The sequence below is a fragment of the Heterocephalus glaber genome, unplaced genomic scaffold (genome assembly GCF_053883595.1).
Source record: "Heterocephalus glaber isolate CG9 unplaced genomic scaffold, H.glaber_assembly_v1.0 deba00000071, whole genome shotgun sequence".
Classification (NCBI taxonomy): Eukaryota; Metazoa; Chordata; class Mammalia; order Rodentia; family Bathyergidae; genus Heterocephalus; species Heterocephalus glaber.
Genome location: NW_028258137.1, coordinates 35236478 through 35261011, shown reverse-complemented (window position 1 = coordinate 35261011; position 24534 = coordinate 35236478). Strand labels below are relative to the sequence as shown.

Below are 24534 nucleotides of genomic sequence, written 5' to 3'. Positions count from 1 at the left end.
AAAAACCCACTGCAGAAGAGTGTGGTTGAGGGGAAAGACCTTCCCCCTAAGAGAGGGGTCCTGGGCCCAAGAGCTGGCTCTACCAGCACTCAGCTGTGTCACTCTCACCCACCACAGTTTTGAGACAAAGCAGACGTGTATGCTGCTGGCTGGCCCCCTACTACCTGTCTCTAGCACAGTGGTTTTCTTCCCGCTTCCTTCCCTGCTCAGGTTACTGAAGAGACATGCACCATCCTCCAGGGCCTGGGTTACTACTGTGAGTGCCGGGGACTGATCAACGTCAAAGGCAAAGGCGAGCTTCGGACGTACTTTGTGTGCACAGACACTGTCAAGTTTCAGGGGCTGGGGCTGAACTGAAGGCTTCTGGAGGGGTCAGAACATGGTGAGAAGCTGGCTTCCTCCCAGAGCAGGTCAAGAAGCTGGTCCCATGCCAGTTGCAAAGGCCGTGGATGGTTCTGGCCATCACCACCCCCCAGCAGATGGCTGTGCATGGCTGCTAGGGATTTGCACCAGAGGAGTCTCAGTCACATGCACCACATCCTGCTTGAAGCAACTGCTTAGCTATAGCACATGGTGCAGCCAGAACCTCTGTGCTGTCACTTGAAAGTTTCCAGGTCAGCTGGAAGATGATTCCTGGGATGCTGATGCCACTGTGCTGGTGGCTGGAATTTTGTTCCCAGGTGCTGTGGAGGTGATCTTAGACCATGACTAAGACAGACATCCACCTTGGCAGCCTGTGAGCACGCACAAGGGAGACTCACCTTTTCTAGGTCAAAGGAGGACTAAGCCAAGTTCTCTAGCATGGGTTGGAGCCTCCCTTCTCCCTAGCAAGACAAGCCATGGGAGGCTGAATTTCTCACATAGGTGTGGAATTGGAAAAGGGTATTTTACAAATGGTTTCAACCAGTAGAGAAAAAACTCACAGTGGGCACTTGTTACTTCTTGTCATCTCTGGGATGTGTTTTAAATAGATACATTCTTAATAGGGGTTTTAACCTTGTTAATGACTTCTTAGATACTGGACAAAAATCTCCAGGGTACGTGTAAATAGGACTACTGTCCAGTGTCCATCAATGGGATTAGCTGGCTGTGGGGGAATGGGGCTCACAGCAAGAAGGCAAGGAGCAGTGAACCTTGGCTCTGAGTCAGGCAGCTGTGATGGAAGCCCCCTGGGAACATGTTCAGTACGCTGAAAACTTAAGAGCAAGGAACCACCTTTTAGTTCTGCCCTACTTCTGCACTTCTGAGGTTGCCCTGCATTCTTAACTATCTCGTGTTATTTCAGTGGGAAGCAATGGAGACCATGTGGAGAGACCTTGGACAAGCTGCACTACATCTTTCCTTTTCTTTAGTCTTCATGTAGCTGGCTCTGGAGAGCTTCAAAACTAGAAGGATCTACTCAGCAATAGATGTATCAAGGTTCCCCCACCCAGGAAGCCAGGTTCTGACAGATGAGATATTTTCTCTGAACCCAAATGAGTCAAGGTAAAAAGCTGGCTTTGAGATGGTATCTTACCATGGTTCAGCTCCATAGAGAGCTGGAAGAAGTCAAACCAAACTGCCTGCCTGTTCCTTTTCTGAACTGACTTCACTGCTGCCAGAGCATCTACTGGTAACACCACTAAATGTCACTACATCGAAGGGATTCATAGCTAGCAGCCAGCCATGAGCCCCCTGAAGTTATACAGAAAATCTTGCAGAAGCCTTCAAAAGATTAATTATACAGGGCTGCAGCGGCCATGATGAACTGCCACCCTTGCTGCAGAATAGTGTGCAGGCAGGGGTGGTGGTCGAAATGGGCCTGTGTGCTTGTCTCACCAGCCTGAGGAAGGGGGGCTGATTCTAATTTGCAAAATGGTGCTGCAGCCCTGCTATGTCATATGCAACTGAAATCAGTAGGCATTCAAAACACTTGCTCTGTAAAGGAATTCTATGGCAAAAATCCCAGCAAGCCTTGCCTAAATTGCTTTTTTCTACACCCCTTTTTCACATAAAGGGCCAACTTCAGGGGAGTATTGGACTGCAATCTGTGCTCTCCCAATTAATAGGCCAGGGCTGCCCAGCTGGGGGCTCCTGGGGTAGGAGGGCTCCTGTTGCTGACATAAGGTAAACATGGATCAGTGCATGGGCTTCTCGAGCTGTGTTTCTACTCTTGCAACATTCAAGGTACTCTCTTCCTTCGGTAGAAGTCCCAGCAAGTAGTTTTGTTTTGTTTGGTACCGGGGATCGAACTTGGGACCTTGCGCTTGTGAGGCAGGCAGCGGAACCACTGAACTAAATCTCTGGCCCCCCAGCAAGTAGTTTTAAAAATTGGTCACCACTCATGCATTTTATCCTCATTTAAAGCACCGTGCTCAGATAATGTTTTATAAGTTTTTAGTTTTCAATGTTCAAATTATAGTTTAACTGACCATAAGAATCACTTGTTTCTTTTAATGACTGTTTTTCAATTACCAAGTAACTTTGCAAGTGTCATTTTCTTTTGGCAGGAACAAATGTTTCCCAACAATGACCCTCTCTATTGGGTTAAAGACTGGCTTAAGAGTTCTCCCTAAGGTGGCCTGACTATGGCAAATAACTCCTTAAGTCTTTCTGGTTACTTATTAAGGAAATTTCCTAACAGAAAAGATGATACTTACCTGCTGCATACTTTTGTATCTGTAACACATCAGTATACAGAAATATGCTTTGAGGTCGGGTATGCAAGTGATTAGGGTTTGTTCCCTGTAAGATTATTTATAGATCTGTCACATTGTTTTGTTTCATTTTTATAAACTATCAGTGTTGGGCTGTTCTTGATACATTATATTAGCAATCTGGAAAAACTGTCCTAAGGTGTTCCAAATTTATCTTATTAATCTTCAGTTTACCGGAGTCCAGTATTGCCTAAATTGTATTTGAGAGATTAGCTTCTAGACTTGATAAAAACAAACTGAACTGTTAGCATAATATTCTAAGTAGGTTTTTAAATTAGTTGTTTTAAATTTCTTAAGAAAATCAGTTTTCCTTTCCTTGTTCTTGTTCCATGTTAATTTTCAAGTCAAGAAAATATAAAATGGGCTGGGCATGGTGGGGCATGCCTGTAATTCCAGCACTCAGGAGGCTGAGGCAGGAGGATCGCTGTGAGCTTGAGGCCAGCCTGACCTATATAGTGAGTTCAAGGCCAGCCTGAACTACACAGTGAGACCCTATCTCAAAAAAAAAGAGAATATAAAACGGCTTCCTCTCTGGGTGTGTTACAAAAGGCACTGTATAAGGGCATTAATTTGTCCACAGAGTTAAGACTATATACATCTTGGATTTTTTTTCTTTGATTTACTTATTTTATGGTTTTGGGGATTGAATCTAGAGCTTCACACATACTAGGCAGGCACTCTACCACTGAACTACGCCCCCAGTCCAATATTTGCTTTTTATTTTGAACAGATTATGTCCTGAAGTAGATTCAGAAGAATCACCATTCATCTGAGCTTAGTGACTGGGGCGTGGTGAGGGCCCTAATTACTACGCACAAGGATATCATTCCCATCAGGTAGAGAGCAGAACTATACTGGTGAATCCTAAAATTATTTTAGGTTTGTTTCCATGGTATAAGGACAAAATCTCCCTGGGTGGGGCTATTTTTAAGGAGCTTCTTAGTTATGCTATGGCTGGGGAAACACAAGCAGCATCAGCACTGCTCTGAAGAATGCCGCCCAGGTATGGCAACAGCTCCAAGCCCCATTCCTTCCTCATAAGGAACACTCTTTGGATAAATTATCGAGATGGTACCTGGTAAGTTAGGAATTACTCAGTCATAATTTCTTTAATAGGGAGTGTGTCAAATGTGAAAAATGAGGAATTTCAATGATTTTGAGGATTTTCTTCTTTTAGGGGATGATACAATGATCTGAGGTCTTCTCTGGGTCACATTATCCTCAGAAAGCCTGCAGAAAGGTCAAGGGGTAACTTAGTTATTACGATATCAAGAGTCCCAGGTTCAACTTTATTTTATTTCTTTCTTTATTTTTTAAATGTATCAGGGCTTATTTTTTGTTGGTACCGGGGACTGAACTCGGGTCCTTGGGCTTGCGCAGCAGGCAGCAAAACCACTGAGATAAATCCCCGGCCCCCAGGTTCAACTTTATTACCTAATAGAATCCCAATCTCTGGAACATTAAAGTTGATTGTTCCAAAGTTTAATTAAAAACACAATTTACAAATAGTATCTTTTGAAAACCATTTCCAAGTTCAGAATGAAAAAAATATGTACATAATATATAATCAAATAACAGCCTCAGCTCCTGTCAGGTCCACACTCAGCAACATCAGTCTTCTTAAGTTCTTCCAAATCTGAAAGAGACAACACTTTGCTCAGCGGTTTTTTCCAGTTTAATCGGAAATGAAGATGAAGCTAGCATTCAGAAATGATAGCTCTTCTGTATCACAGTCAAGGTTAAAGGAAAGTTGTATTATTAGGTCATTATTGGAGCTTTTTTGGCAAATGTGTGCAATTTTTATTGATTCTTTACACAGATAGAAAATGAAAAGTAGTTTTATACCTTAAGAACTCAGAGACAAAAGGTCTCAAATGTTATCTGAAGGGAAAGGACTGATGCAACTTTTACTCACAACAGCCCCCTCGCTCTCCCAGGAAAGCAGGGACATACCTTCTGTTAGATCTACAAAGTTGTTCTCCACGATGGGGGAAGGAATGGAAATCCCCATTGCTTTTCGTATTCCATACATGCTCACGATATCACCTGGAGTGACTTGCTGGGCAAGTTCTTTAAGATTATTGGTCACTTGTTCAGCTAGGGGAAAAAGAAATTCCAGGTACTGAAAAGTGGTTCCTTATTTTTAAAAAATCCCAACAACAAATGTATAAATGCGTAAAGTACACTATCCACGGTACTCATCTGAGCATTACTTTATGGTGGTGTCACTACTCAGAAGGGTTTCCTTTAAGCATCCCCCAACATACCCAGGTGCATTTCTCTGTATGATGGACCCAGGAGACAGATCATATTGGGAGGGGGTCTAGTGCTCAGCCTCTCGTTCTGTGCTTCCTGGAGCTCCCTGAGCAATCTTGTGGTCTCATCAAGTTTCCTCTGGAACACTTCAGCCTCTGAGGGGTAAGAACACACTGATGAAAACCCAGGCACACTTGAGCATGATCTTATGTTGTAAACTGAATCCTATGCTCTATGGCTTGGCTATTTGTTCTTTAGTCTCACCCCCCAAGGGTGTAAAGCCCCTCCAATAAAACCAGCACCACAGCCAAGCTCTACCATTCTTTTTTGAGACAGTTTTGCTATGTAGTTAAGGCTGGTCTTAAGCTCACTAATGTAGCCCAGACTGGCCTCAAACTTGTAGCAATCCTCCTGCCTCAGCCTCCCAAGTGCTGGGATTATAGGTGTGCGCCACCATGCCTGGCTTTCTACCATTCATTTAACTTGGTTGGCCAAGATGTTTCTGTGGTGCATGGCCACGTTAACCTGTGGCAGTGTCTCAACTGCTCATGTTGTTCAATGTTTCCAGCAACATGTCTCAGCCACTCACCTTCAGAGTCAAAAACTTCAACTGGAGCACCAAAGTTTGTTACTGCTTTCAGTGCTGTGAGCCTGTCCTGAGTGCTGGAGTCCAAATGCCCTGCTGGCTCTACTTCTGTAATCTGAGTCAAAAGAAAAAAAATGGCAATTACTTGAGCTTGCTAAGCCACTAAGGTTTTTAGTGCTACATAAAAACCAGTAAGATGACTTGTGTTTAGAGGCAAAGCCATTCCACCTATTTACTTTGGAGGCATGATTTGGATGACTACCAAAAATGTCTTCCCAGAATACCCTTTTAAAATGCCATTCCTAAACCATGGCAAAATAGGTGTCAAATTCACACTGCTCAGTAATGTAAGGATGTCTTACAAATTTGCATTACTTGTTTCATATGTCCACCATTCTAAAGATAAAGAGCCTGATCACTGCCTGAGCTTTGAAGTCCTTATGGTGATTATGACAATGCCTTGTATTTCTGAGACTCAAAAGCAAATGTCCCACCCATGCAGTCCATATACTTCCATTTCTACAGCAGATCTTTAAAACAGTCTATGATGCTTCCTGCCTCCTTGAGGCCCCAAAGCTAGGCTGTCAGTATTTCTTAAGAAAGGCAGAGTTTTATTTGTGGAATGCTAAGACTCAAAGTTTCCATAACCTCAGTGTTGCTTGTGGGGGATACATCACCCCAGATAATTACCAAAAAAGTTAGTGACTTCACTTATATTTGATGTTGCAGTCCAAACTTATTCTGAATACCTAACTCTTCTGCCTACAAATGGGCTCAAAGTGTGAAATGTAGGAAAACTAACTTGGCACTAGTATATATTTATGGTTTGTCTTTTCAGCTGGATCCTCACAACTCCACTCAATACTCATTTCCCATTCTTCACTTTTACATCCTCATTAACCACATGACCTTCCTTGGCTCCCTTTTTCCTGAAAACATAGCTCTTTTCACACCATCTACATCTTTACCTGTCTTTACTTGATCTCACATCTTGAGTCTTCCTTCCCCTTAGCTAAAGGACTTATGTCTGTCCAACCTTTAGTCTGGTTTTCCTCCTGTCACTTAACTCTCTGAAGTTTACCTTTTGCCCCTACCATCTTACAGAGATCATCATTCTGATCAAGGTTAAAAATGACACTTGTACTTTCCTCTTACTGGGCTTCTGCAGCATCTGACACAGCACTCTCTCTCCTCCTTAGTATTCTTTCATAAGTTTCCTGCCTCACTCAACTATTGGTCTTCTCCAAGGTTCCCCATTTTCTCATTCTAATGACTGGAATAAAACCCTGCTTCTACATCAGTAACTTCCAGCTCCACATCACCAAGCCCAGATCTTCGAGTTCCAGCTCCACACCTCCAGCAATGTCCCAAGTCACACTCGTCACATCTGAAGTGGCATGTGACTTCTTTCTGTGTCAAAGGTGTACTCCTTTTCCTGCACTTCCTATATGAGCTAGTACTATTACCTGCTTCATGCACCAGGTCACATTAATTTTTGGTCTTATGTATTTTGCTAAATCCTTTCTACCTTTGAATGGGTATGCAGGTCATAGATTTGTTTTTTTCTTGGCTTTGACAAGTCCTGCAGCTCTTCACTTGTCCTCTCCTTCCACATTTTATCAGAGGGTCCCCTCTTGTGGGTAAATTCTAAACTCCCCAGCTGCACAGAAGCCTCTCCACTGTCTGGGCCTCACCTATGCACACTCACCACCTGAACTCCACCCAGGAACCCTTGGGTCACTTACTTGCTTTGTTTTTTTGTTATATAGTAGGTCCCCGACTTAAGAACATTCAAGTCGCAAACTTTCACAGATGTACTATATAAGACTCACTTTGTCAGCCTATGAATGAATCTGACTTATGAATAATTCTCCCTGAATGGAACTTGTTCATAAGTCGGGGACTTAGGGCCTCACAAATGCTAGGCAAATGCCCTAGCACTGAGCTACACACCAATCCTTTTTTATTGTGAGATAGGCTCTCTGTAAGTTGCCTAGGCTGGCCTTGAACTTGGGATCCTCCTGCCTCAGCCACCCATGTAACTGGGAATACGTGTATAGCACCATGCTTGGCTTGGGCACAGCTTTTTCTTTAAATTCTTTTATTGGTACACTTTAGGTATACAATTCGTTTACATTTATCATTGGGTGCTTGTACCTGTACATGATATATCTTGGTTCTTATTTTTTCCCCATTACCTGTGCCCCCTTCACCCCCTCTGCCCTTCCCTATTTCTATAGATTTCATTTCCATTTTTTCTTTTCTCATAATTTTTCCTTTCCCCTTCCCCTACCTCTTTGGACCTTTTCTTCCTATTTCAAATTATCAATTATTTGTTTTAATCATTTTCATCCTTATAGAGAAACTATTCGGTATTTACACGTGTGACCTATTTATTTCACTTAAGAGTATGGTCTCAATATACATCCATTTAGCTATAAAGGTCCCGTTTCTCATTCTTTATGGCTGAGTAGTACTCCATTTTATGAAAAAAACCACATTATCTTTATCCAGTTTCCAGTCAATGGGCACTTGGGCTGTTTCCAAGCTTTAGCTATTACAAACTGTGGGCATAGCTTTTTAAACTGGTCTCACCTGTGCCCTGCTCTTGGATAGCTGTCATTATCCACTTAGGTGTGAGGCCCTGCTTGCTGCCTCTTCATCCTGCAACCCTATCCACACAGCTGCCCAGGGAGTGAGGCTCTCCATCCTAGGCACTACGCCCAGTGGCTGACAATGCATGACAACTGGTTCTGGTTCCCTCGTTAGCATACTTGCTACTGTGTGAGGTACTAAGCTCCCTACTGACAAAAATAACTTCTTTTATCACAAATGACACAATATTTTTAAAATAAAGTTTTATCATTTAGATCTTTTAGTTTAATTTTTCACTTATTTCTTGTAAAGAATGAAATTTTACCTCCATTTCTTTTGCTGTGTCTGGTGTCCTGGTCTGGCCTTCGTCTTCAGGTGATGACTGTTAAGGGTAAAGAAAAATAACTTATGAAAACACTGATGAAAAAGCAAATATTAAGGAAAACAGAAAACCATCAGAAGTTTTGTAATATAAAAATAGTAAGAACATATGTTACTAGAATATACCCATCCATCCATCCACCTACTGATTTTTTGAGACACAGTATCACTATGTAACTCAGGCTGGCCGCAAACTTATAGCAATACTCCTGCTTTAGCCTCCTGAGTACTGGGATTACAGATGTGTGCCACCATGCCTGGCTAGAATATAACTTTAATTAAAAATATTAGCATTTTGAGAGTATTTTGTGTGGTGGGGTACTTGTTAGTGGTGATGCTGAGATCTGTATCTAGTCAAAAGCTATACATGTTGAAGAAAGTATTTGATAAACAGCATATGAGTACCTAAATAGAGGCTGTTCTTAACAACAGGTTAAGATTCTGACAAGACAGGAAGGAGGCCTAAGGACTACTGTGCAATTCTCAGACAGCACGGGATTACTACAAAATATGCAAAGCAAATTCTACAGAGAATGGGGATGCTTCTATAATCCTACCCATCAGAGATAAAGCACACATAAACAAGACAAATACATAACAGACATTAACTGAAAATGTTTTCTTTGAAAAAACATTTAAGTATTCCTCAATTCCTAAAAATTATAAAAAATGTATCCTTATATATAAAACTTATTTTCTAGGATAAATCTTGAGAAGAGGAACTGCTAGGTTAAAGAACAGAAAAATTATGTTTTAAATTATACTGCTGGATTTCAAAAGCTATTAAATTTTAGTAAAAAATTAATTCAGATGTATTGATGGGAAAATATATAGTAAAAATACTTCTGAATTGATGTAAAGGTATTTTTAGGTGGAAGGAAGTAGTTCATGTCCTAGGATTTCATAGCATTTCATTAAACTTGAGGCACTGCGCACAGCTTTGCAGACAGGGAACTACTATGACGTGCAACTGTGGGTAAGGACAAGGCACTGCAGTCAGAGCCACCATGAAGACTTACGGCTTTGGGGCTAGGGATGTAACTCAGTGGCATAGCACTTGCCTAGTGTGTGTGAGGGGCCTGGTTCAATTCCGAACACCAGGAACCCTCCCCACCCCCAAAGAAAACTTCCATGAGATACATAGCTCCCCAACCATGGTTAACAAGGGCACTGGGGAGATCCTCTGTATCAGTGGGAACATTTTCTGGCTCTAATCTTTGAGCCAAGACTCTGAATTACTCCAGATTATGAACTGTTGAGAGTTTACAATGTTAGGCTGCAATGAGGAAGCTTTTTGGTTTCTAACCTGAGGTTCCTACTACCGTTATTACCAAACAGTAAGAAAAAAGGCCTCCTCCATCACTTTAGCCAACTTACTTTCAAGCCAGTGAGCAAGACTTCTTTGTTAGGGAACAGCATGCACTGACTTCAGCGTACAAACCCTGTTTTTTAATCGTACATTCCTCCCAAGATTAGAGACGATGGCAATGTTCTGGCCCTCACAGATCCTGGAAGCTGAGTTACTCCTTTTCGTTTATTGTTCTCCACCCATGGCCTCCACCTGGGCTGGGCTGGGCTGAGCTGAGCTGAGCTGTGCTGTGCTGTGCTGTCTTTACAGGGGAATGGAGTTTAGCTGTCATCCTGGTTAATCCCTGGTTTCATAACATGTAATGACTAATGATTCACAGCCAATAACAAACTACCCTATTTCTTTAGCAGCATTCTTACCGTCTCCAATTCTTGTAGGGTCCTGGAATGCCCTCCTTTTGTTAAAACATCCAGTAAACTATCTGCCATAACATATGGATAATCTTGGCACGTCGCCAAAAACTCATGGACGCTGAAAGAGAGTTGGGAAAGTTTCATATAAATCATTCCCACTGGCTTAGTCCTTCTAATCACAGCCAACTCTTTCCATTAGATGCCTTTGATTTATACACCACAATGTAAAACTGTCTAAACTAAAATTGTATTTGCATATTTACTAGTGATAAATTTATTATCAGAGAATGAAACAATATCAAGAACATAGTGAAAATGAAATGTTCTTGAAGGAGCTCCAAAGAAAAATGAGACCTCAATGATGTGGGCCTAGGGCTCAGCCCTTGGGCTTGCTTACCTTGGTGATCTTGTTCCCCTGAGGGTCTCCACAAACATACTAAACCTCAAAGTCACAACTACACTTAGAGGTCTAATAAGCACTGCAGGCTTCAAATACTCAAAACTGAAATGTTGGGTTGTCTCCCTAAGAGGTGTATTCTAAAATCTTCTCCTTTTCCATAAATAGCAACTATGTCTTTTTATACTGTCTGAAAATCCTGGATCATCTCATTTCCCCTCCCTCTTTAATCAGTAAAAAGTCCTACTAATTAATGATCCCTTCTCAACAGCTCAATGGCTACACCCCTAGTCCATTTCTTATCCAGACTTGACACCAAACCCCCAACTTCTCCCTTAATCCCTGCTCTCTGCAACAGCCAGGACCCCCTTTTAGAATTACAAGCCAGGATGGCTTATAATGCTCATACCAGTCAGTAGTCTCTTCACTTACTTAGAATAAAACTCCCAAGTCCTTACAAAGATCTACTCCTACTTACTACCTCACTGAGCACTTTCCCCTTTACTCACTCTGCTCTTCACTACTCTGCTGTTCCTTGAGCAAGTCAGGCAGGCCGCCTCCTCAGGGCCTTTGCACAGCTACTTCTGGGGCTGTGCATGCTCTTCTTTCTTTTTGCAGTACTGCTGTTTCCTTACCTTCCTCAGTTTTTACTTGACTTTCTCTTTCTTAGCAAAGAATTGTCTGACCCCAGCACTCTTATCTTCCTTTGTTGCTTTACCTTCCTCTAAAGCACTGTCACTATCTGACAGAAGGAGATGGGTCTTTGTCACCACTCTTTCCCTGTGGCACCTCCATCATCTAGATGAATGCCTGCCACACAGTGGGCACACATGCCTATTTGTGGAAAGCATAGGATACTCCAGAAAGAATCTGTTAAACTGGTGAGGTCTGAATAAATAGCTTGATCTGAAACCACTGCCAATCTCTACCTTAGAAACCTTTGCCTATAATAGTAACAAAGCCACACATACTTACAAGAGAAGAGAATACCCTTTTGTCAGAAAACCAGGGGACTGGTTAATTTACAGAGTTAAAATTTTTTACACACATAATAAAAGTTAACAATGTACCACTGCCAAGAAGGGAAACATCCAAGTTCACCCTGAGCCACAGCCCTGGTAAATTAGGATGATACCTCATCATTCTACATGGAAACACAGAAGTTACTGAGCCACAGAACCATGCAGTGAGGAATGGCTGAGTGTAACTGCAATGGCCTGTCTGCCTCAGGATCTGTCACACAGTGTTACATGTTGGTTGTCTCGGGAATCAGTCATCATATCTATACCTCACAACGTGAAGAAAATGCACTGGGAATTCCCAGACTGATCAAGCTTGGAACATAACTAATACACAAAAATGTTAAAGTGAGGGCTGGAGCTGTCACTCAGTGTTAAGAGAACTTGCCCAGGGTTTGGTCCCTACCACTACAAAAGGAAAAAATATGTTATAGTAGAGCAGATGGCACATAACCCTTGGAGGTAACAAGATCCTGAACATTAGCATCAGTTGAGGTACACTGCACATTTAAAACATATTTCTGTAAGATAATACTGCAGATGCCAATACCAGGGAGATATGTTCTCTCTTTAGAATATTTTGTTTCCATTAAAGGATAACTATGGGTCTACTATTGTCAATTAAGAAAATTACTGAACATATTTCCTACCATTTGGGTAATTTTGGAAGTCTACTCATAAGTCACTATTATACATTAGTATCAGAAATTACTATACTCAGAATAATAAATGGTGACTCACCTGAAATCGCTTGGAAGGTCAGAGTCTTCCCCATACGTTGAATAGATTAAATCAGAATCATCTTTGCTGATATTTGCAAAAGTGGAGTCATAATGGGGGGCATACGAACTGTAAGGCCCATAATTCAAGTATAACACTGTTGAAAAAATTAATACTGTAATAATATTCTTCAGTTTTTATGTGAATTTATTTTCTGGCTTTATTAAAAGATCATTCCCTTCTGACTTTACTGCTTCCTAGACTGGTATGCAAATCTAAAACAGATTATTTTCTTCCAAACAGACACAACCATACCTTAGCACCCTCAGGGGATTAATTCCAGGACTCCACCCACTCAGATACAGAACTCTTAAAGATGCTCAAGTCACATGAGTGGAATAATATTTGCACTGAACTGACACATATCCTCCCACACTCTTTAGCATAAATCATCCCTAGATTACTTATAATGCCTAATATAAATGTTAAGGGAATAATGTAATGTTTAGGAGTAATGATTAATGAAAATTGTATGTGTTCAGTATAGAAGCAACTTTTTTCCTATTTCCAATCTGTGTTGGTTAAATTCATGATACTGAATCTACAGATACAGACAGCCTACTGTATCTGCAAAGTCGCAACTTAAATGAATTATTTCCCACAAAAGGGAAGAAGAGAAAGAGAACCAAAAACTCATTTTGAATAATAATATCTGATTTGTATCTTTTGAAGTTAATAAAATGGCTAATTGATACTGTAAAAATACCACCAAGAGAACTAGTGAACAAAGCAGTGAATGGTAATTATGATTTCTTTCCTTAAATGCCTGAAACAGAAAGAGCAAAAATATTTTAACTATGCAGTATACTCACCTGGGGTTACTTTGTTCCTTTTATCTTCTTTGAACCCCTGCAAGGTATTCACTCCAGACTGAAGTCTTCCAGTTGTCATTCCTAGTCTCACAGGGCAGTAGCCTGGTTCTAAGACATAAAACTGAGCACAGTGAGAAGCATGTATGGAAATGATCCATAGGGTACTCTGCTGAGTGCTTTCACGTGTGTTACTTCATGTTATCTACACACCCCCGGAGGAGGTTGGGTACCCCTCAATATAACCATTTTCAAGATAAGAAAATCTGAGCTTAGAAAGGCAAGAATGTAGCCAGGACCGAAAATGTGTCCTTTTTCATTATAGTACTACCTCCTAGAATTCTTTATAACTGTGTTACACTTCACTTACAGAAAAGATTTTTAAGCTAGATGTGGTGATGCCTGCCTATAAGAAAGCAGGAGGATTGTAAGCTCTAGCCTAGACTGGGCAACTGACTGACTTATGGAGACCCTATCTCAGAAAAAAAAAAAAAAAAGATTTAGAAGCTGGGCTTTTTAATGTTAAGGTGACAGGGAATAAAAGTTTAATGTTAAAGTGACAGTTAATAAAAGGCTAAAATAAAGGAAAAATATCCTATGACAGGTATATTTTTACTGCAGCGAAGAATAGCCTTTAGAAATGTGATCTTGGTAAACAGGAATGAATCCCTGAACTGAAGGTGGGAATACGTGATACAAGCAGAAATCATGACGTGGGCACCTAAAAGAATGGAAAAGAATAGTATCAGGAGAAATATGCAACACAAAGGGTGTTTTTTTTCTCCCCTAAAAGTCTTCGTCTTTGTAACACCATCACCTGCCACAAAGGACACTACTACAGGTGATGAGGTGATGAAAGCCCCAGGAAAAAACTTCAAACATTCAAGTCAGCTCTCTCCTGGGTGAGTAGTCTGCAGTTTGGTTTCCTTATGTACCAGTATCTCCACCAGAAGGTGAAGCTGAGATGATGAACAGGGAGGGGCATCTTCCACTTTCAACCAGCACAGTGGCCTGTGAGTAAAGAGTCAAATCAGCTTTGGCCACATCTGATTATGCCCACAAGGAGCTAGAGACCAGGAAACCAGACCAACAGCAGAAACTACACACTGGCTTCAAAGAAATCGGCGCACCTCAGGGCATTACCCAAGTCAAGCTAGTTGCATCTCCCATCACTAAATTTTCACCACAGTTACACTATGAAGAGGAATATTCTTTTTTTTTTTTTTTTTTTGTTACCAGGGATTGAACTCTGGACCTTGCAGTTGCGAGGCAGGTGGTGAAACCACTGAGCTAAATCCCCAGCCCTCAAAGAGGAATGTTCTAATCCTGTGCTATTTTCTTTGACCAAATACCATATACAATTCTACTATGAAAAGGTCATATGAAAATAAAAGTGGCTGAGCATGGTGGTGCATGCCTATAATCCCAGCACTCTGGGAAGCTAAGACAGGATAGCAAGTCCAGGCCCAGCCAGGGCAACCAACTTTGCAAGATCCTATTCTCAAATGATAAATGGAGAGTACAGGGGATATAGCTCAGTGTGAAGGCCCTGGGTTCAATCCCTAATACCTCAGGAAGAATTCTGTTTTGAAAGTGCAGCACTGGTTCCTCTATTAATGTTCAGAGAACATTAACAGGTTAGCCTTTTGTCTTCAAATACATTAAGTTCTTTCCTGTTTCCAAGATATTTTCACCTGCATAACCCTCTGCTATTCCTTTAGTTATTTGTGGGATCAACCTACGCAATCCCTCCTCGAGACCTGAACTCTAGGTAGTATAACCTTTTCTTATATACAAAAATAAATGATTTATTCCTCTGTAATACTTGCTCATGATAAAGTATTTATTCATGACAGTTATCTCCTTTGTATGTTCTGTCCCTTTCCCACCCCACAGAATGTAAGGGGAGAGGACTCATCTTTTCAATTTTGCTACCTACCACATACCTTACTCTACCTACAGATCCTAAGACAGTGTCTTGCCTGTAGCAAATAATAAATATTGGAGACTAGTTCCTAAAGTGTAGAAATTTTGTTATTATTCATTCCTATATACCCAATTATCTCTCTCCTGATGGGAGGAAAATGGATATTTATTAAAAAGTTTAATGTTACCATGAAATACACGGTGCCTAGCCAAGTTCTTTGTGGATAATGACACAGTTAGTTGTTGCTTTAAAATGTTAACCAAGGGCTGGGGATTTAGGCTCAGTGGTTTTGCCACCTGCTGTGCCAGCGCAAGGACCCGAGTTCGATCCCTGGTACCAAAAAAAATGTTAACCAAGGTTCCATTCCTTGTCAAATACCATCAAGTTTATGCCTAGCCTTGCTCTGTGATCCTACCTCCTATGATGGGATCCACTGGATGGAGAAGTCCCAGTGTTGTTGTTCCATCTGGTTTTCTCCTTTCAAATTCACACTGCAATGAATCAAAGTATTCAAATGGAAAAAAGTTTTACACATTCCACATATTTATGTAACACTAGAAAGCTTTAATCAACCTAACAGTGTAGGCTGATTATAGGCTTATCATCATTCTCAAATACTGCCTTTCACAACTGTCATCTTGTATACAGGTGCCAGTATGCCAAAGAAATGGAGGGTAAGAAAAAAAAAAAAAAGAGAGAAATGGAGGGTAAAGAAATCGTGGAATTTTAAGGGGTACATAGGTCCTTCATGTCACCTGGTTCTTCCCAAAAAAGGCCAAAATACTGTGATCTGGGGAAGGGAATAGTTTCCCCAAAGTCATATATAAATTTACTTAGTTTAAAAACCAGTATGTTCAACAGTATGATTTTAAAAAGACAGAATATAAGTGTTTTCTTATAAGATTAAAATAAAGCATGTGATCCACTTTCCAATTTTATTTTATTTTATTTTTATTTTTTATTTTCTTTTGGTACCAGGGATCAAACTCAGGTCCTTGCACTTGCACAACTGGTGGCAAAACCACTGAGCTAAATCCCCGGCCCTCACTTTCCAGTTTTAAAACACATTAACTTCACTAAAAATAAAACCACTTAGTAAAAGAGGATTAAGAGTTATCATATACTTCATAAACAAATATATTAATTTTTCTTCTCTGAGTGGTCTAGTGACAAAAAGCTCTATGCCAGGTAAGGACTAAAAGTACAGGAAAAATTTAAATGCTAACAGTTTCTGAGGTCAGAAGGTGGAGAAGGAAACAAGGCCGCTCACCTGGCTGTTGGCTGGTCGTCGGGTCAGCTTCCCTCCTGACTCCTGGACAGCACGGTCGATCTGCTCCTGCTCCCTTTCTGAGTTGCTGCTTTTCCATTTATCTTCAAGCACATCTTTGTCCTTCCTGAAACACACATTAATTAAGCATTAAAAAAAAAAGAAAAATGAAAACATGAGAAGTGGAGACTTATTACTGTTATTAAAGCTTTGTTTCCTAGTGACCTAGTACATGTGCTAATGATGCCTGTACTGTTCTCTTTTTTTGTTCAGTGTTAACTTATCTTAAATGTTTTCCTGGGTACTTTCACGAAAAAGAATTTTACTTCAGATATTATTTTGAAGGAGGAATATACATTTTAAATTCAATTTTAAAAACAAATCTAAAACATTAAAGTATAGTATGTAAACCTTAGAAACAGAACAAAGACACTTGTTGTACGTTTAACAGCAGAAACTCCAAACTCTTAACTCTGACCCTACCCTTCCCCAGGTCATAATACCCTCCTTTTTTGATAGCTGGGAAGAACCAGGTGACCTGAAGGACCTATGTAGCTCTATAAAACCCTATGGTTGCCGGGGATTTAGCTCAGTGGTTCCGCTGCCTGCCTCACAAGCACAAGGTTCTGAGTTCGATCCCTGGAACCAACCCCCCCTCCCTGCAAAAAACAAAACAAAAAAACACCCTATGGATGAAAGTAAGGTGCTGGACAGTTGGTCACTGCCAGGGCCACCAGTGGCTCTTCACTGCGCTTACCAGCTGACATCTAGGGGAAAACAGGTACACTTCTCCATGATAGCCTATCTGTTTAAGTAGCAGCTTTCAGTGTGCTTATGCCCAACTCTTTTCTCTTTATGGAATGAGGCAATGAATACACATTTTTTCTTTTCTTTTTTTTTTTTTTTGGGTACCAGGGATTGAACTTGGGTCCTTGTGCTTGCGCAGCAGGTGGCGGAACCACTGAGCTAAATCCCCAGCCCTTAAATAATTCTATTTAAATAAACTCCCTAACAATGAGTCCCTGGTGATAATTTACTGGCTTTAAAATGACTTTAGTAAGAATGCACATTCAGAACTGTTTTCTGAACTGTTTAGACAATTTCATATACAGTAGTGCTCTGTAAAAGGGGTATGAGAGCATCAAGATGGACTTTCATGCTAAGAGCGAGCCAAATGATACACAGCGCCTTGATTTCCCCCCGTCAGTCTCTCAATCAGTATACCCCTGCCCCTTTTAGGATAGTTTAACCTTAATATTCCAAAATTCCTTACTTTTTATTGTCCTTAGTAGGACTTCTGAAGGCTTGTATGTCAGTATCTACAGAGTCGTCCCGCTCTTGGGGCCAGCAGCCGCTATCCTCCCCACTCTGGGAGGCATCTGCTCTCTCTCTCTGCTTTCGGGTTTTCTGCAAGTCGGCCATGAACTCTATGCTCTGCTTCAGGCTCTGAATTCTTTCCTATAAATATTCAAAAATATTCTTAATGTATGGTTATCACTAACTTTTAAAGTAATGCATTTTTCTCCCATAATTTTGCACTTACACTGTCATTAACTAGGGAAGAAAATACTTAAGGACAAGATCAGTAAAGTTCTATTCCTTCAATTCAGACCACTTAATTTCCAATGTAAGAGAAAGCTGTATAGCTTTACTGCACTATCAGAAAGTTAACATAATAGTGTGAATTAAGACTAAATGTTCTTTGTAGTAATGAATTTAAAAAGTAAAAATTAGTTTAATAGTATGTTAAAAGTTTATAATTAACAGTCCGCTTTACCTTGTGAAATCTGAGTGATTAAGTATTTAAAACCTGAAGCATCTGAAGAACCTTTACACTCATATCCTATGGCGATCACTGCTGACTCTGGCATTTTCTCTGTGTGAAAATGACATGACTTGAGGAGAGTAAGTGGTTGCTAGCATAATTTTTTCTCAGAGCGCACAATGTTCTTACCAAAGACATCTTGTTTCTATTTTGTAGTAATAGTGCTAATAGGTTTATTATTTCAGTATTCTAATTATGATATGTTTCTGGAGTCATGCTATCTGCTAGAAATCATCTTTTAATGAATTATAATAATTTACCCTTTGTATCATTAAATATCCTTTAAAATATCTTTAATAAGTTTATTTAATTCTAAGTAAAGATTAAAATTTTATGATTAAACACATGTAGATATACAAGTTTCCACTACTACAAATAAGTTACACAAACACTGTAAATAAAACTCTTTAGAAATCTCAAGCTGGGTGTGGTGGCACATGCCTATAGTCCCAGCACTGTGAGGCTGGAGGACTGCCACAAGTTCGAGGCCAGCTTCAGCTACGTAATGAGTTCAAGGTCAGCCTGAACTACACAGTGAGACCCTGTTTCAAATACATACCCCCCCCAAATAAAAACCCCAGCAATCTCTTTTCTCTCTTTAAGATAAGTTCCAACAAATAGAGGTTAAAGAGAATGAGTATCTTTAAGGCTTCTGATACTGCTAAACTGCCTTCCAGAAAAGTTGTATCAATTGATACTAGTGTTTAAAAGTTTCTCTGAATCCTTGCCAAACTTAATAACATCATTAAAAATACCCAGAACTCTCCCACCCTACTCAGTTTGAGTTTTAAAAACATGTCTTATTTTACTATATACTTTAAAAACACTAGCTGATTTCTGTACCTGTTCACTCCCTGGTCACTTATTCCCTGCTGTGTGTGCCACTTAGGCCATGTCTGACTTATCTCCATAACCCCAGTACCTAAAGCAGTGGTTGACACACAGTAGCCATTCAATAAATGGTTAAAGAAGATAAATAACCAGGTTCTAAGTAACTACAGAATTTTATAAAGTAGAAACTACACTAAGAACTTTTTGGGATTTAAAAGAAATATAATACAGACAAAATAATTCAATTGGAGAAATTTTTTCAGATTCAGAACCAAGTCACAGAAGAGTTAGGTTTAATTTTACTTCAAAAGTAATATCTTTTTTCTCTTTGGGTAATTAAAATGTCTCCATATCAACAAGCTGTTTACTTGTCCCCAATTTTACAATATTAAAAGACTAAAAGTGTGGATTACTTGCCATTAATATAGCTAACTTTTATCAAGTGCTTCCCCCTATACAAAACAATAACTCTATGAGGTAAGTGATATTACTACTCCCATTTTTACAGGAAAAAGGCTGAGAAAGGTTGATAGCCTAAAGTTACATAGCTTCTAAATCATAGTGCTAGGTCTTGAATCTTGATTGGTCTGATTCCAAAGTTACTATGCTAAAAATAGTACTGTTTGTACTATTATGCAGCATTCTACTGAACTATTTAATCAAAAGAGTTACTCTTCATTTGTTCATTCTTTATAAAAATAACACTAATTGTCTTTATTTGGGTGTAACTAAAAATGTGCTGAATTACTATAATCTTTTCATTGAACACTAAAAAAGTTATCTTTGAAAAGAAACCATTCATGGAAGGTCACTCTAGGCTTTCTTGGGAGCACTACTATTAGGAGAGTTAACTCAGAATATCTAAATTTAAACATTTGAAAATCACAGGTGTAAGGGTCCCTCCCACCTAGGGTGAGGAAAACAGTCAACAGGAAGCTGTAACACAGGATGGGTAGAGCTCCTCAAGAGGAAGAGATCTGAGGGCCAGGGATATAGCTCAGTGGTTTCGCTGCCTGCTGTGCAAGCGCAAGGACCCGAGTTCGATCCCTGGTACCAAAAACAAAAGAGGAAGAGATCTGAGAAAAAGGAAGATAGGAGAGAAGCTGTACAAGAAAAGGAGAAGACAGAACAAAGGGTGAAGGAGAAGTTGTTTAATCTCTGTGCTTCCCACCCCTAGTAATATTAAAGAGATACTGGGATTAACTGCATTATTTTTAAAGAGAAAAAAATGGTAGATCAAAATTGATCACAATAATTAGATTTTTCCCTAAAAACTCAATGTACATATTTTAGAGTGAATAAAGATACATTTGCTGGGCCAAGGATTTAGCTCAGTGGTTCCATCGCTTGCCTTGCAAGTGCAAGGACTCGAGTTCGATCCCTGGTACCAAAAACAAACCAAAACAAAACAAAAAAAATAAAGATACATTTGCTGAGTATACATTTACTTCAATTACAACAACAGTCATTTCCAGGTTTTTAAACCTGGAATATGGCTTGGTTCTAGATTCTGAGCATCTCCTTTCCTCTGCAAATTTTGCCAAAGATGGGTAACTGTCTTATATTACAGTTTCCCAGGTCTTTAGGAAAGGGTGGGAACTGATGTTGTCTAAATTTTAGGAGTGCAAGAATAATCATCAATCTAAATGTTTTCTTTCCTTAGTTAAGTGGACCCAAGAACCTCTCAGAGCCAAGTACATAGACACTCAGATTTCTGTACAAAAAGGCATTTCTTTAAATGTAAAACTGTAATACAGATGATCACCATAAAAAACTGGAAAACCATAAGCAACTACATATGATTCATTTTTATTATTCTTTAATCTTCCTGGATCTAAACTCAAGCTCTTAATTCTCATTCCTATCTGGCTTAAACCCATCCACTCCTTTACAAACTCCTTCCCTGTCTGGGTGTTCTTTTTTCATAGTTCCCTCTTGATTCTAGTTCTTACCTGGAATCAGAGCATCATGCTGAAAATCACCTTGAAGACGAGAGATTAAACCTTCCTATGGGTGAGAAAATGGGCCCAGAGTGGTTACTATCTTGTCCAAGGTCCACAAGTTAGTGGAGGACAAGATAGCATTCAGACTTCTGCCTGCCTGCCATGGGATGGGACAAGGGTCATCCTCAGTTTCCTGAAAGTAATCTCTAAGTAGTAGATTTATCCCACTACTTAGAGCTGTGAGCAAAGCCTCAAAGGTGCAACTTATCTTTTGAATTCTCCTTTTCTTGAAACCTAGAGATGTAGTATCACCTTGGTTTACCCTTCAAGGTCTGTTTCACCAGCCACTGCTGATTACACATACCTCTTGGCACTAAGGCATTTCATGTTTAAACTCTCATCCTGCTTAACAATGATGTATCAGTACCTCTGCATACTTTTCTCCAAACTCAGATGCCTTTCTTTTCTTTTTTCATTTTTTTCTCAAATGCCTTTCTATACACTAATTCTTGTCCTTCAAGGAAGAGCCTGCTTTTGTGGAGAGATGGTTTTGAGACCGTTCTAAATGATCTACCATCTGTATTTTGTTGTTGTTTTTTTGAGACAGGGTTTCAGTATGTAGTTCAGGCTGGCCTTGAACTCACTATGTAACCCAGGCTGGCCTCGAACTTGCAGAGATCCTCCTGCCTCAGCCTCCTGAGTGCTGGGATTACAGATGGGCACCACCACACCCAGCTCATCTGTATATTTTGTTTCTTTCCACTAGAAGGGAGATCTGTGCTTCACCAAGAAGCACACTAATAACCAAACATTATACTTCATCACTACAGAAGGAAGAGAGCTTTCCTCCTAAAAAGTCTCATACTTCACCTAATCTTATGCTGTAATTGAGCCTCTAAAGAAATAACTAAAAGTGATTAACAATATTTGTATCAATTCCAAATGAGTCTTAATGCCTTAATTTTTTTCTTTGAATTTTTTGAATTCAATTAGTTTCAATTTTAATACATCTGGCAGTAAAATCAAATCAACACTCCATTGAATCTGTATCACTACAACTAACAAACACAAGGATATAGATTTTATAATAATTGCTATTTATGACAAAGATTTCCCTTTACCTGGCTAAGAATTTTCATTCCTGAGTGCAAAAGCTTCTTCGCAGCTTTATAATAAATGGTCTCTGGTTTGTTGTAAATCATGGCATTGGTACACATTAGTTTGAAGTTATCCTACAGAGAGAATATTAGAGAAAACATACATAAGAAAAACAAACTCCTAAGCCCCTATATCTGAAGGCACACAGGCCCTCTAAAAATTGAAAGAATAACATCCTTTTCTATCACTATTTACTAAGTATCACTAAGCAATTTACTAAGTTTTAAGACTCATCAACAAAACAAATACTGCTAAATTTGTTTCCTAATCCTTACGCATTTTACCTGTGTATAAACTTTAGATCTAGAATCAAAATTCACAATGGATTTCTTCAGTATAATCTTGTGTGGTTCTTTTTAACTATAAAGTGATTTTATTACTAATAACTTTCTTCAGTATAATCTTACTATACACATGAAGAATTTAAAGAAAATGCTCCTACCTCATATTTAATAATCTTGGCTGAGTAGTTCATGTTGTTTAAAAATATTACTCTTAGTTTTAAAACAAGTATTTTAAGTTTCCACTTAGGAATTAAATATGTTAAATCCCGACTGAAAATTGGGATCATGTTAAATTATCACAGTATTTCCCGCCAAACTCAAATTAGTTGAGCAAAAATGTTGAAACATTTACTTTAAAGTGTTTGAACACTATCTTAAATTAAGCATACTTTGCAAAATATTGTAAAATCATGCCAATGTAAAATAAACCATACAACTTCAAGGAGTTAAAACCTGTAACTGGAGTACCCAAATTATCAGAACTATATTTCTGGCTTAAAGTATGTGTATGTGCTGAAGCACTTGATCCTACTGCAGTTTTTCCATGATTAAGACACTTTACATTCATAAATGTGACAGTGATTATATGAAGACCTTATTAACTTAAAATGTTAAGAACAACAACAAACAAAACTTGTCCCCACATACTCCTTCAAATTCAAATAAAATAAAAATTCAAATTGCACTATTTAACAGTTAGTGATGACAGCTTAGAATACTTAAATAGAATGAAAATAGGCAGACTGAGGCAGGGAGATCATAAATTCAAAGCCAGTGTGGACTGCATAGCAAGACCCTGTTTCAAAAAAAACACTTCAGTATATGAGAAAATTGAATCAAGACTCATAATAAATTAAAAGTGGGTAAAGTATATGTGGATTCTCAGTTCTGGCCAAATCTCTACTCAGGATTATGCTAGGTACCAGACCTCAAAGCATCTGATGAAAGCTATGGAGTTACTCTTCAAGTACATACACACAGAGGTGAACACAAAAATCTTTATGTACTTTTACTGGCAACTTCTCCCCAAAGGATGATCCATGGGTATTCAGAGGACTGATCCTAGTTTAAGAAATTTTGCTATACATATCCTGAAAAGCTTCCATTCCATTAAGAACTGTTAAATATATATTTGAGGAAGCAAGTGAGAGGAGACACTAAATGACCGTCTATCCATACTATACAGCCATTTGGTTATAAGTGGCAAGAGTATTGGAACTTTCTAATGATAAAAAATCTGATGTTAATATCTTTGTGGAACTGCAGTCTAAACCCAGGGCCTTGCACTAGGCAAGCACCCCATCGCTGAGCCCCAGCCACATACCCAGCCTGTATATTTTGGGGAGGTGGGGACTGAACTTGGCCTCACTGAGCTATATCCCTGACCAAGGGAACATTAAGATTTCTTATGTCTTGGGCCAGGGATTTAGCTCAGTGGTTCCGGCGCCTGCCTCACAAGCGCAAGGTCCCGAGTTCGATCACCGGTGCCAACAAACAAACAAAAAAACCCAGAAAGATTCTTTATATCTTATATATATAAGATTCCTTACATATCTTATATGTAATGTGCTAAGCTTTATTTGACTTGGTGTAATGGTACTTTGATCAGTTAAAAAGCTGAATTTGCACACTTTTCCTACTGTGGAAAACTCCAAAGAGTTAGAAGTACTAATTCATTTCAATTACAAGAAACCTTAACTTCCTTAAAAATACTCAGGGGATACACTTATACTATCTCTTGTTACCACAGGACAAAGATCAGAGAGAAACTGTTCATAAATAGAAAAAAACACCAAGCTGTGAAATTCTTTTCTATTAAGCAACAATAATGTCTGAAATATGCTGAAATAAAGTTTTAGCCTAATTTTCAACAGATGGATCGAGAAAAGCTTCCATTTCTCTGAGAGAATGTAACTCAGGTTTTCCCAAGTTAAGTATAATATTCCCTATGTGCTCAAAGAGAATTAGATGATGGTGTTCATCATAAGTTTCAGTAGATCTGGATGTGAATGATAAAAGAGATCAAGTAAAGACAATGTTTACTATTATCATTTCCTT

General features: G+C 39.3%; 2 protein-coding genes across 15 annotated transcripts in view; one reads left to right on the top strand and one right to left on the bottom strand.

The window, feature by feature from the left end:
• The window catches only part of Adcy7 (adenylate cyclase 7), a 65569-nt gene extending 51779 nt beyond the window's left edge, over positions 1-13790 (top strand). For 10 of the 12 annotated variants that reach the window (XM_021260933.2, XM_087206735.1, XM_021260935.2 and 7 more), the window contains 2 exons: positions 211-292; positions 1286-13790. In XM_021260933.2, the coding sequence (XP_021116592.1) occupies positions 211-292; positions 1286-1389 (186 nt within the window). In that variant the 3' untranslated portion in view covers positions 1390-13790. Of the gene's footprint in view, positions 1-210 lie in introns of all 12 variants that reach the window. The other 2 variants (XM_021260938.2, XM_021260937.2) reach the window with 2 other exon arrangements.
• The window catches only part of Brd7 (bromodomain containing 7), a 40824-nt gene continuing 20268 nt past the window's right edge, over positions 3979-24534 (bottom strand). For all 3 annotated transcript variants that reach the window (XM_004847949.4, XM_004847948.4, XM_087206762.1), the window contains 12 exons: positions 22156-22266; positions 17709-17893; positions 16439-16562; positions 15584-15659; positions 13245-13352; positions 12394-12529; positions 10243-10354; positions 8459-8515; positions 5542-5653; positions 4964-5107; positions 4650-4793; positions 3979-4332 (listed from right to left, as the gene is read on the bottom strand). In XM_004847949.4, coding sequence (XP_004848006.1) covers positions 4277-4332; positions 4650-4793; positions 4964-5107; positions 5542-5653; positions 8459-8515; positions 10243-10354; positions 12394-12529; positions 13245-13352; positions 15584-15659; positions 16439-16562; positions 17709-17893; positions 22156-22266 — 1365 coding nt within the window. In that variant the 3' untranslated portion in view covers positions 3979-4276. The remainder of the gene's footprint in view (positions 4333-4649; positions 4794-4963; positions 5108-5541; positions 5654-8458; positions 8516-10242; positions 10355-12393; positions 12530-13244; positions 13353-15583; positions 15660-16438; positions 16563-17708; positions 17894-22155; positions 22267-24534) is intronic.